At 42.7% G+C, this 12915-nt stretch overlaps 1 protein-coding gene across 3 annotated transcripts in view; it reads right to left on the bottom strand.

Moving 5' to 3' along the window:
* Nucleotides 1-12915, bottom strand: part of BMPER (BMP binding endothelial regulator) — a 265707-nt gene that overhangs the window by 178526 nt on the left and 74266 nt on the right. For all 3 annotated transcript variants that reach the window (XM_043872379.1, XM_043872378.1, XM_043872377.1), the window contains exons 4-6: nt 12414-12496; nt 8732-8822; nt 4380-4462 (exon numbers count right to left, since the gene is read on the bottom strand). In XM_043872379.1, coding sequence (XP_043728314.1) covers nt 4380-4462; nt 8732-8822; nt 12414-12496 — 257 coding nt within the window. The remainder of the gene's footprint in view (nt 1-4379; nt 4463-8731; nt 8823-12413; nt 12497-12915) is intronic.

Genomic DNA, 12915 nt, shown 5'->3' on the forward strand with positions numbered 1-12915 from the left:
CTCTCAGGAGGTTTAGACAGTAAAGAATCTGCCAGCAATGCGGGAGATTCGGGTATGATCCCTGGATTGGGAAGATCCTCTGGAGAAGGGAATGGCAACCTACTCCAATATTCTTGCCTGGAGAATCCCATGGACAGAGGAGCAGCCTGGTGGGCTACAGTCCATGGGGTCGCAAAGAGTCAGACACGACTGAGTGACTAAAACACACACACACACACACACACACACACACGTTCTCTCACGCAAGAAGGAGCTGGCCAGCTTTAAAGGGCAGAACTGTCGCAGTTTGGAAGGAAAGAGATTACTGGTTCAGTGTACACCATTACAAGATAGCAATATGAAAGCAGGTGAAGAGTGCTAGCCAGCATCACTGAGCACCCATACGGCTCAGCTCAGAGGTCAGCAAGATGAGCATCAGAAAACACACCTCCCTCCCTGATGGAGGACACGGCCTAACACAGAACAGGAAAATGCTCTGGTGATCATGCTACAATGGGGCAAGGGCCTCACCTGTGTGTGTGTGCATGTGTGCTGTGTGTGCATGTGTCTGCACACGAGGGAAGGAGGGAGGGACAGACGGCAGGTAAGCCAGCCAGGGAGAGCCCTGAGCCTCAGGAATACAAATGAGAAAACAGTTTCTGCTTCTGCCTAGAGGGATGGAGTGGTCAGGGAGTTTCCATGGGTGATGATAAACAACTTTGAAAGGCCAAGCACTGACCAGGTGAAGAAGGAAAAGAAAGGGATTCCAAACAGGGGTGGAGACATGAGCAAAGAATAAGGAAGTAATGGGTTTAGGGAAAAAACTCATAATCCAGGGACAGATGGCATGTGCATGTACCTATATGCATACATATTCACAGATACAAAAACAGCAATGTCTGTGCTTGTTTTCATACATCCGTGTACCTGTGTACACACACATATATGTTGTAGCCAACTGCTGTGACCCTATCCACCCCTTTGCACCCACACACCTGAGTGCACACACCAGACGTCAGCTGCCTGCACCAGTATTCTTTCTCTTAGAGGTCATTTTGCCACCTGAGAGGCAGCACAAAAGGGTACCCAATCAACTCCCCCACTGGAGCAGACAGGAGGTGGTGCAACCATAACTCATCTCTCTCACTGTCGGGCAGGAAATTCTGAGGCATGACTTCCTTTGGCTTCCCAAGTCTGCCAGCAGGGGTGAACTCTGAACAGTGATCCACACTTGGTCACATATGCTCAGCTAGTTGCCTCCCCCTTCTTATCTCATCTCTGCTCTCCTCTGCCAGTATCCTCCATCTCCCATGAGACTCCCTACACCCCAACCTTTGCTGCAGGATCTGTTTCTGGGGGAATCCAGAGTTAGACATGTAAATGTGTGTCTGCATTTATATTTATAGGCATGCTTATATAGATGTGGATATGTGTGTGTGGAGAGATACACCCATAGATACAGACATTTATGCATGCAAATATATATGCACACAAATACCACATATATACCCAAATGCATCGATGTGTTTCTGTCTATTTATAGTACCATTGTTTTCCTTTTTACCAAAGCATAGCAGATAATCATACACAGTCTTCTTTTTAAACTGGGGGATCTGCAGCCTCCAGGGGCATACCCTCCCTGTAACCTCCTCAGTGGACCACCCAGCCTCGCACAGGTCCTGTCCAAAGCCCTTGTCTAGTTTCACCCCCTTACTCCCCGCACTGTCCACAGCAAGGTGTCCAAGCCCATAGCCAGGCAGAACCTTCACACTCTGAGTCTCATGGGGCCAGGGCCAGGCTGCACATTTGCAATATTGCCTTCTAAAGCAAACATCTGTCCAGTTGCCAGTCTCAGGACAGGGCCATCTGCTGCCAAGACATTGCCTCTCTTTCTCTCTCTCTTATTTTTTTTTAGCATACTACATCAAAAGATAGCAAAATAAAAGCATATTAAAAACCAAATTACTTTCATAACAAGCTGCAAAAAAGAAAGCTTATGCCTCAAACTTTTGTATTCACAAAAAGAAAAACTGCTCTTTTGACTCTACCTATACCCAAGCCACCATTCTTGCCTGGAGAATCCCAGGGACGGAGGAGCCTGGTGGGCTGCCGTCCATGGGGTCGCACAGAGTCGGACACGACTGAAGCGACTTAGCAGCAGCAGCAGCAGCATACCCAAGCCAACTCATAAATGTCCTGTCCCCAAGCAAGAGCTCCATCTCCTCTTCTCCTTCCCTTATTAACTCACAGGCTGACACCAGGGAAAGTCAATGCCATTAGCTGTCCCTTATGTGCCAAGGGTGGTAACATGGAGAACTAGAAAGAATATAGGATTAGGAATACAGAAACATAGGAGATTAGAATATATAGGGATATAGAAAATGATATAGAATATAGATCTGGAGGAACTCATCGGAAGGAAAGCCTGGGCAAGCAACTACTTCTTTGGATTTTTCTTTCTTCAACTCAAAATAAAAGCAGTACTTACAGGGGCCTGAATTTGGCCCTCCGGTGTATTTCATTGACCATGCAGTGTCTTTATAAACACACAAAGCCTGAAGACCTTGAGTGCATGCGTATATGACCCTTTACATATAATCTCTAAACTCAATTCCATTCCCAACATCAGATAACTTTGTGTGACTGTCATTGGTGAAACTGTGGGAGCCTCCCATCCTCCCTGCCACCTTCTAAATTTTCTCGCCAAGGAGGCTCAGTTGCCTAAACTTGGCCCACCTTTATGGAAACAATAATTCATTCAGATTTAAAGTTTCCTACTGAAGTTTGCTTTGTTTTTCCTCAATCTACCCAAAAGAATGAGATGAAAATATTTTTTTTCATTATTGGAAAACTTTACAGCTACCTGTGTGGAAGAAATAAAATTGTGAAATGGGCAGTATTTAGTGGCAAACAGAAATTAATAAAAGAAGAAAAGAGCTATTTAGTCATAATTATCAAGACAGGAAAAACATGGAAGTTGAGTCTGAATATGCAAAATCATGTTCATCTTCATTAATTAGCTACTTCTGTGTTTTTATATATTCTTATAAGGTATTTTCTATACCTTATATTACATATTTATATTTACACATACATGGTATATAATGTACATATACCTTATATTACATATTTATTTTTACATCTATATCTATATCTACATCTGTATCTATCTATAGGTATAAATATCTATCTATCTATAGATATAAATACTATATATCTATAGGTATAGATATAAATATCCTGTCTCCTTCCTTCTCTCTCCTTCCTGTCCTTCTTCCCCTTGCAAAAACTATAACCCTTGGTCATGCTTACTTTAAGCTGGACTCTCTAAGTTGTATGTGTATGTGTGCTATAGAAGGAGGAAATATTTTGGAAAAGACATGTAGAGAAATGACAAATACTATGATTTATGATGATCCACATATGATTCTGCTTTGGTGAAGTTAGGATGCTGAAGTTCCCCATGTATTGTTTTTTTTTTAATATTCTGAGATGAGTACTGTGTGTTCTTTACTGCAAAAGATTAAAAGCTTAAAAAACTTATGGTTGTACTAACTCCCTACTGTAAATAACTTGGAGCAGCTGATTAAAACTAGAGTCCCCATCATCATCAATACCACCACCATCATTGGTGAATTTCCTCCAATTTTAAAATACATTAATAAAAAATATCCCTTTAAAACTATAACATATGTTATATGTTTTTCATTCCTAAGGACTATGAAGATATCCTTAGTCTGTGAATTACAAATCAACAGTGCTTAAAAAGGCAAGTCTATGGCTTTGTCGCACTAATCCCTTCTCTGCCCTGAATCCACGGTTTAGGGGTCATTTCCTCCTGTCCATTCTCCTCAGTATAATTGACCAATCCTCAAAGCAGTTTCTCTCCAAAGCAAGCTACATTTATCTCCATCTGCTTCCCATTTGACCTCACTAAAGAACTCAACAGCTGCCTAAGCAAGAAGTTTCTCTGGCCCAAAGAATGGAGAATGGCCCAAAGAAGGCAGGTGAAGGAAAATCAACCCCTCTCCCTCACTCTTTAGACCAGTGGTTCTCGATCAGGAGTGATCATGTTCTCCAGGACACATGTGGCAATGTCTGCAGACACTGTTGCTGGTCACAACTGAGAGGGTGAGTGCTCCTAAAATCCAATGAGTAGAGACCAAGGATCCTGCTAAACATCCTACGAGGCACAGGACAGCTGCTACCTGTGAACTACCCAGCCCAGAATGTTAACACTGCCAAGGCTGAGATACCCACTTTAGAGTGCTGAGCTTTTTCCTTGGTTCCACATCAGGAGGGAGAGGAGAAACTATAAAGAGACTTAGGGCTGGAGCTGGTAAGCTGAAGGCACAGTTGACCAAAAGGAATACCTTGGGAACATCCAAGGCAGTACTTACAACACAGGAACACTTGATGCACTTGTCTCCTTCTGGCTGAAATTCCTCCCCTTCTCGGTACTGCACCCCCTCAAACACACAGCCTGGAAAGCAAAGCAGAGCTTCAAATCAGGGCCACAGTCTTGATTCAGCTTGACATTATATCCTTCCAGCCACTGAGCAACCATCCCCACCTCCACCCCCAACTTGTACGGCATAGTCTTCAATCAGAGGACAAGACTGCTTCAAAGTAAAAAAAAAAAAAAAGAAAAAACCTGTAGAATACAAAAAATCAACATGGACCCAGAAACCTGAAGATGCTAGAAAGCAAACAAAATGTTGGAAGTTAGGGTGGCCTGAGCAGCAGCAGTACAGGGTTCTGAGCCCTGCAGAATCTGAGGAGCTCCCCAGCACCACCCCCATCACAGCCAGGGAACCAAATTCCAGAGGAGCTGGAAGAGGCAAAGAGAAGGTCAAGCCAGAGGGGTCAAGGATGAGCTTAGCAGCAAATGACGTGAAGCGCTGCCACCTGAAGAGTAGCCAGAAGTGGCCAGCTTCTGCCAGACCCTTCGCACTCCTGACCTAGCTGTATCTTCAGTGAGCCGACAGAGCACGGATTCTGATCACTGCCCCTGCAGGTGAGGAACATGCGGCCCAGAGAGAGGAAGGAACTCGTCTGGCTGGCAGCGCTGGGCTCTAACTCAGCTCCAACCCACTGGCCATACCAGACAGAGGGCCAGACACCAAGACGAGAAAGGACAAAGGCAAGGCAGGAGGCACCACACAGGTTTTCAGTCCCACCCTGTGTGTTGTTGAAGGGACTAGGATGTCCCCAACAAGTTTGGCTAAAAATCGGCCCAAGAGCCAGGAGGTGCCTCCTATCAGAAAGATGCCCAGCTCGCTGCTCTATTCGTTAAGTGATGTCACAGATAACCAGAAGAACAGGCTGGCCAGTGACCCTGCACCACATGGGCCAGCTAGCAGCAAAGCCTCCTTCCTCAGGACTGTCCTCACCAGCTGCTTTGCCAGAATAGCCGAGGTCACTTTCCACAGATAGACAGTGAGGAAAGCAGCACTTCCATTGGGGAAACTCAGCAAAGAATGCTCTTGTGAAAAACTGACCCACGCCCCTGAGAACAGGTGTTCAAGGCCTGTCAACTAAAGTCATCAACACGCATGCTCAGTCACAGATGACTTTTTGTGGCCCCATGGACTGCATGTAGCCCACTAGGCTTCTCTGTCCATCAAGTTTTTCAGGCAAGAATACTGGGTTGGTTTGCTATTTCCTCCTCAAGGGGATCTTCTTGACCCAGGGATTGAACCCACATCTCCTGCATTGACAGGTGGATTCTTTACCACTGTGCCACCTGGGAAACCCAAAGTTGTCAACAGAACCCACCAAACTCTCAAAGCAGCTGGTTCCTGACAAAAGGAACATCTGAACATATGAGCATTGCCCAAAACCACCCGATCAGGCCACTGGACCTATTCATTTTAAAGCTAGATATGAAGCCTTTTGTTCAACTGAAACGCATGGAGACAAATGTTACTGAAGCTGAATAGCTGGGTGAACTGTGGCTTTAAGATCTTTCTGATGCCCATAACCAGAGCCAGGGGGAGGAGCCAGAGCTACCCTCCTGCTGTTCCCTTTGATCCAGGAGACTTGATAAGCATGGTGCCCTCCTCGTGGCCATATCTCAGCACTGTTAATAATGGCAGGTGCCCAGTCATCTCTTCTCAAAACCCATTTCCAACAAAGGGTCTTCAATGCTTCCATATATGTTTGCACCACTGGTTCTGTCATACAGATTGCTAGACAGGTTAACTGCACAATCCACATAATAACTTAAATAATGAATTTTTAAATGAAAACTGTTGCAAACTGTTCCCTTCACAGCCCATCCTCCTTGAGAAAAGAGTCAGACGAGAAAAGAAGGAGCAGACAACTAAGAATGTCCTGCAATCTGTTTCAGGAAGAAACTGACCACAAGCTGTACGTGTTTGTCATTATGTGGAATACCATTCCATGATCAATGACAGATGCCAGTCCTTCTGAATTACAAGGAGAATACCCCAAGGCCTCAATGGACTGTCCCTCTCTAGACTTGGCTGAGGCCTCCTTCCCAAGACACAGGATAATGCAGTCTGGATGCGGCCAGGTCTGAGTCTTGTGATTTTCAAGCCAAAGGTTGGTCTTTGAAATTAAGGAGAGAAAATAAAGTTGATTCTTGACCCCATAACCAAAGGCAGAGTGCCTACCCAGATGTCAGGGGGCTAGTGTGCAGCACTGGCAAGCTAATTTTTTACCTTTTTAGTTTATATTGGGGTATAGCCGATTAATAATGTTGTAATAGTTTCAGGTGCATAGAAAAGCAACTCAGCCATATATATATACACAGATCAATTCCCCTCTAAACTCCCTCCCATCCAGGCTGACTGGCAAGCTAACTTTTAGAGATTTGCTTCCCAGGGCATCTAGATCCAAGTTGAATAATTATCATGGTGTGGGGTAGGGGGAGGTAGTACAGTATGGTGGCCAGAAAAGAAAAGAGGCCGGGGACCCCAACCCCACCTTTGGACTTATCCTCATTGAGTCAAATTTATGCCTGTGTGAACTAATAACAGTACTTCATCCCTTACTGAAATGGTGGTGAAGACTTAACATTACAATATGTGCAATTACAGAGCTCAGCCTTTCTTTCCTGGGAACTCAACTGAAAAACAAAATGAGAGAAGTAATTGCTCAAATATGATAACTTCAACTGCTGAAATAAATTCACTCTGTTGTTTCTATATGCGCACTTTCAAAGGCAGTCTAAAAATATGACTATCTCCTAAGTGAAAAGGAATGTTATATATGCCGAGTTGATTCTGCACCAGTAAAGTGGCAGTCTACTCAACCCAACTGAATTCGTATTTAAGAGCTTTGATATCTTTTAAATCTCTATGGCATATAAAACTTGCTCTGTTATCAATCTCAAACTTGGCTGTGCACAGAAATTATCCAGGAGCCCTGAGTTTCACCCTCCAAGATTCTGATGGAATTGGTGTGGGATGCAGCCTGGGCATCAAGGTTTATTTCTTAAAACTTACCAGGTGATTTTCATGTGCAGCCTAGAGAATGACTGAGATAACTTAATAAAGATCCTTTAGGCATTTTAGAATATGGTTACATGATGCAAAGCACTCAGTGCATTCAGAGGGGAATGGTACTCAAGCAAACTCTGTTTGATAGATACAAAATAACTGAGTTATGGAAAGAATTATTTTACTTTCAACTTTCTGGCCTTCACTTAAGCTTATCCAGTAATACAAGCTTAACAGAAATTGCAGTGTGAAAAGGAAGCTTGGCTCAAAAAAGACTGTCCAGGGAACTCAGGAAGGTTAGCAGCAGTAGAGAGAGACTGTCCTCACTGTCATTCAAAGATGAGGGAAGGCTGGACCCTGGAAGGGACTCAGGTCTGGGAGCACAGCAGACTGTGTGGAGGGAAACGGCAGGAAGGGAAGGGACAGGGGCTCATCTTCACAGAGCATCCCATGACAGTGCCTTCGCCATTTCCCGGGAAGGCTCACAGAACAGAAGGCCCTTTGGAGATTAACTTCAAAAGCAAAGAGAAGTAGTTGTGAGTATCGCCTCCAGTGAGGAAAAGCACTCAGAGTAAAACCCAAAATGTAGAACATCTGTTGAAGAGTACGGGCCAGGGGCTTAAGGGATCAGAAAAAAATCTCTCACCTCAAAATCCCCGGGCTTGTACCTAAGGGCAAGAAAAGAGGCAGGAGGCCTTTGTAATCCTGTTCAGAGAAGTAAGAGGAAACACTCCAGCCACTGGAAAGGAAAGATCACTTTGCTGTCAGCTAGGCCCTGGGGCCCTCTAAAAAGACAGTGGTTCCCAGTCGCTGCACCATGCAGAAAACCGAGACCAGCAAAGCCTTAAGCTAAATCCACTTAGGGACCCAGCTCTCGGTGTTCAGAAAACATCTGGTCGCCTCATCACCAAGGCGAACCTCGGCCAAGGTATTGCAATATGAAGCAGTAAAAAGACATTTCTGGAAGCAAGGGAAAGCCACAATCTTTCCTTCCAAAATAAGCGTTACCTGTGGCCCTGTGGAGTGGAAAGCAGGCCTCCGGAGCCCGGAGCATCCTTGCCAAGACCTACAGCACATTGCAGTCATCCTGGGCCCGCCAGAATCCAACCGGACATTTCTATGCAAAGGAGTTTGCTCTCCTCACCCATTAGGTATACAGACATAAAGGGAGAAAAATTCCAGTCGGGAATGGGAAAATCATGCGTGATTGAGAGAACCCCGAAGGATTTCAACAGTTCTGCACTGTACCGGGGAGCCGCACTGCCTTCCCCTTTCTGCGAGGTTACCTGGACACGTGGGGCAGCATGTTCCCAGATGCTTGGAGGGGTTTTTACAATGAACGACACATCGCACCTCAGACTCTGTGACAACGCCTTCCTGAAAAACAGAATGCCACAATCGACGTCAGCCCCAGCATTCCCACTGAGATTTACTCACTTCTGGAAAGTAACTAAAGTAGTAGGAGAAGAACTCGAACATGAAAAGTGCAAAGGGGGATAGGCATCGGGTCCATAGGTCCACGGCACGAACGAGGTCTGATGGCTCCAGCTTGATTTCAAAGTGCAAATCTTGTCACCTGTTCTCTTCCCTGTTCTGGCTCTTTCTCTTTGACTCTGATTTCTTCCTTTCTTTCTTTTAAATCTAGTATTTAAGACTTCCTTGCTGTCTGTCAGTAGCTGACAGAGTCTAGCTGTTCATTCACAACTGTTTTAGGTTTTCAACATGTACTATATGATCTATAATTGTTATTACACTTTAAGCCATTAATTATAAGCCACAGAGGACAAACATAATATCCCAGACTGGCATCTGGAGACCCAAATCCTCACCAGCCTTCCAGGAATAACTAGACACCAGCTCTGCAATTGTAGATGTTTTTCTGGGCTTCCCAGAGAGCCTGGCTCTCACTCAGCAAATGAAGAGATCAGATAAAACTATTTTAAAGATCATACTATGTTATGTTAAAATAGAGACTTTCAGTCTCAATAGCAAAATCAAGCGACTCATTTGCAAATGATCTTTTGACTCTAGTACTTTAATGTTTATTGAAACATTTTTTTATTCGATTTTCAGAGTTGGTCTTTGAAGGATTTTCTCTATATTCTCTACCCACTTTATAAAATGGTTTTGTGTGTTTATTAATTTTCTTTTGAAGGGAGTGGTAACAAAAGGTAAAACACTATGTAACAATCTGACAACTAGATAATTTTCTTCATCGAGCCTGCTACTATATCATCTCAATCCAACAAGGAAAGTTACATCCTAAATGTCTTCACATCTGTCAGACCTGAGGCTTCCACTACCAAGTAATTTATTATGGTCTATATCACATCTGCGAAGGAAAAAATGTCTAAATTCCAGCAATATACAACATCAAAAAAAGAACTGGCCTTTAGTTATATAACTGAAGCAATGCAAAAAGTCCAGGATCAAATTCCCTTTAGTATCTGCAATGCAGATGCAGGATTCAGGTTACTCCCCAGCATGAATTTCCTGTCTCTGATCTTCAGATTTTCCTCTTCCAGTAAGACACTAAAAGTGGAAAATAAAGGTAAATTTTCCACCATCAAACTCCTTTACTAAGAAGACATAAGAAATAAGCTAGAATTCAACTCAAGTGGAAATAAACCGGATCATTAGACTAGCTGTTATTGGTCTGGTACCAAGTTGTACTCAGTATACGCAGCCTCTACCAGAAGTGTTTTAAATGACACTTGCTCATTCTCACAACCACTCTATGAGGTAGTACTATCCTCATTTTATGGGCATGAATGTGAAGTCTGGAGAGTTTAAGTAACAAGTTATGTGAATGGCAACAGCCATATTTTACTCACTACACTACACTCTCTCTTCTGTTACTGATTCTGTGTCCTGAGAAGAAAGATCTTGGAAAGAGAGGTTGCAATTGTGTCCTTCAGCAGAGGAGCATCTTACATGAAGACTTCCCTGATGGGTACCAATAAACAGTCATTTCCTGCATTCATAGATGAGGTCTCCTTCCCTAAAGAAGGAAGAAAGTAAGCAGGAGTGGGAAGGTGCTACCTAAGAGAAGGAGAAGCTTTTTGTAACTAACTTAACAGAGGTCTGCCTTTATGGTGATTGAGTAAAATGATATTTTCCCTGGTGGCTCAGCAGGAAAGAATCTGCCTACAATGTAGAAGAACCGGGTTCAATCCCTGAGTCGGGAAGATCCCCTGGAGGAGGGCATGGCAACCCACTCTAGTCCTCTTGCCTGGAGAATCTCATGGACAGAGAAGCCTGGCAGGCTGCAGTCCTTAGGGTCGCACAGAGTCAGACACAACTGAAGCGACTAAGCAGCAGCAACAGGGCTTAGGCAAAGCATTATAAAAGGAGAAAAATTAAAAGGCAAAGCTCATCCTTGGTAGTGAACATCCCCTCTCGGGGCTTCATTCTAAAGTTCAGCGCTTCCTGACTCCTGGGTCTGTTGGTCTTTAAGATCTCTTTCAATAATAATTTGATATTCCTATATATTCTCTCTGGGTCCTGGTGAGTGACTAGTAACCAAAGCTGATAAGCAATAGGATTTTCAGTGTTCACAAATGATGATGGCTTGATATGTTATTCATTCAACAGAATATTCCCTCCCAGATAATACTGGTTTTCATCTAATTCAAACAAAGGCAACAAAATTCACCACTGGTTCATGCAACTTGAGGATCTTCAAGACCTCTGACTATTGTATACAAATGTTATAGTCTACTCTAAAAGGCAAGTGGCTGTTGCTTTCAGAGTGTCCCTGCCAAAAATTGGAAATTGCATCAGTCAAGACGCCGGGTGGTGATGGGGTGGGGCAAATTTTAGAATGAGTGTGGGCTTTGATGTTGTTAAAAATCATTGTCATCATCATTTGCTTCCATGAAGCTAACTGAATGTATAACCCAGAGAAAAAAATTCAACAAATATTTACTTAATCAATTAATCTATTGTTCATATCTGTTCTACCTACTGCTTATTTTCATAAATAATTTAGATTACTACATAAATAAATTGAATATTCAACTGAATAAGTAACTGAAGATCTTATGAGTGAACATGCCCACTGTGGGCTTATAATAACATGATTCCATAAGATTCAGATTTCAATAAGCTAAATGTCAATATACTTGAGATAAGATCATAGAGAAACATGCATTATTATACTAAGTGCCTTCTCCTTTAAATGTAACAGCATATCCTTGGACAGCGAAATGAACCTGGGGTAAAATGATTTAACAGCATCTTCTCTACAGAGAAAAAATTTTAAATTATGTCAAAATTAGATGAGCATTTTTTTTAACAGAGTATTTCTTTAAAGAAAATAAGTTAGAAAATTTTGATTCTTCATTTCCCCTTTAGTTTATCTTGCCTGTGTTTAAGACGTGTAATGATTAGAGTCACATGGAAACAGTGCTCTTTTCAGAGTTCAGCACCAGGCAACAGTGGGCTCCTTAGGAGCTGAACTGGTGGTTCTTAAATCGGGTGGGTTGAAATCATGGCGATCACAATGTACTAATTGCTTTGGTTAAAACAGTTTACAGACTGGCTTCAGTTCAAAATGTTTCTAAATTAAAAAAAAAAAAAAAAGGAAAACATATATCCTCTAACAATACCTCTTTCTGCTAACAAGAATTTGTGTTTTGCAAAGCTGACTCAACAGGAAGACATGAATTTTCCCCAAGGACATATGCATCTTCTCGGAGCTTTTCCAGGCACAATTTAACAATGGTGAACAATTCTGCTGTGTGCTTCTGGAAACAAGACCCATGCAATAACTATCCTGTATCTGTCTTGTTATGGTGAATGTCACAATAAATATAGACAAGGATAGAGTTGGTTTTTCATTCGCTTCTCATTTTTTGCTTGTTTCTTTGGAGTTTTGTTCTGTGTTTGTTCTGTGTTCTGGAAAGGGTTTCTGAAAAGGACTTTATGGATTTCTTGTCACTGGAAAGTAAAATAGATGGACTTTACCTGGCACTGGCGCAGGATACAGGGTTCAGCAGGATTCTTCCATTTGAAGGAGCTGTTATAGGTACTTCCATCATAGGTACAACCTAGATGAAACACAGAGGCAGGAAGAAAGGCCAAGAATGAATGTGAGTTTCATTTATCTTAGAAGCAAAAGAAGTTATGTCTTCTAAGCCAGAACTAGTGATCGTAGCAAACACCATGCTCCTTGGCTATTTTCCTCTAAACACAACTAAGCCTTCTAAGTATCCACTTGGCTTTTACTTACATTAATTCTTTGACTACCAAAAAGATTAACCTCACAGATTATATTTTCAAATGGAAAACCATGAATTGATGAACTCTTTAAGCCAAAATACATAACTTCGTGACTTTATTTATACCTAGTAAGTATGAAGAGGACCAGGACTCAAAACACCACTGTGAAAGGGGATTTTACACAAGACTAAATGAACTTAAGATTGCTGAAGGTCAAGAGGGAAATGTAAAACATGGCAAGAAGCAA

Source organism: Cervus elaphus, chromosome 18 (genome assembly GCF_910594005.1).
Source record: "Cervus elaphus chromosome 18, mCerEla1.1, whole genome shotgun sequence".
Lineage (NCBI taxonomy): Eukaryota > Metazoa > Chordata > Mammalia > Artiodactyla > Cervidae > Cervus > Cervus elaphus.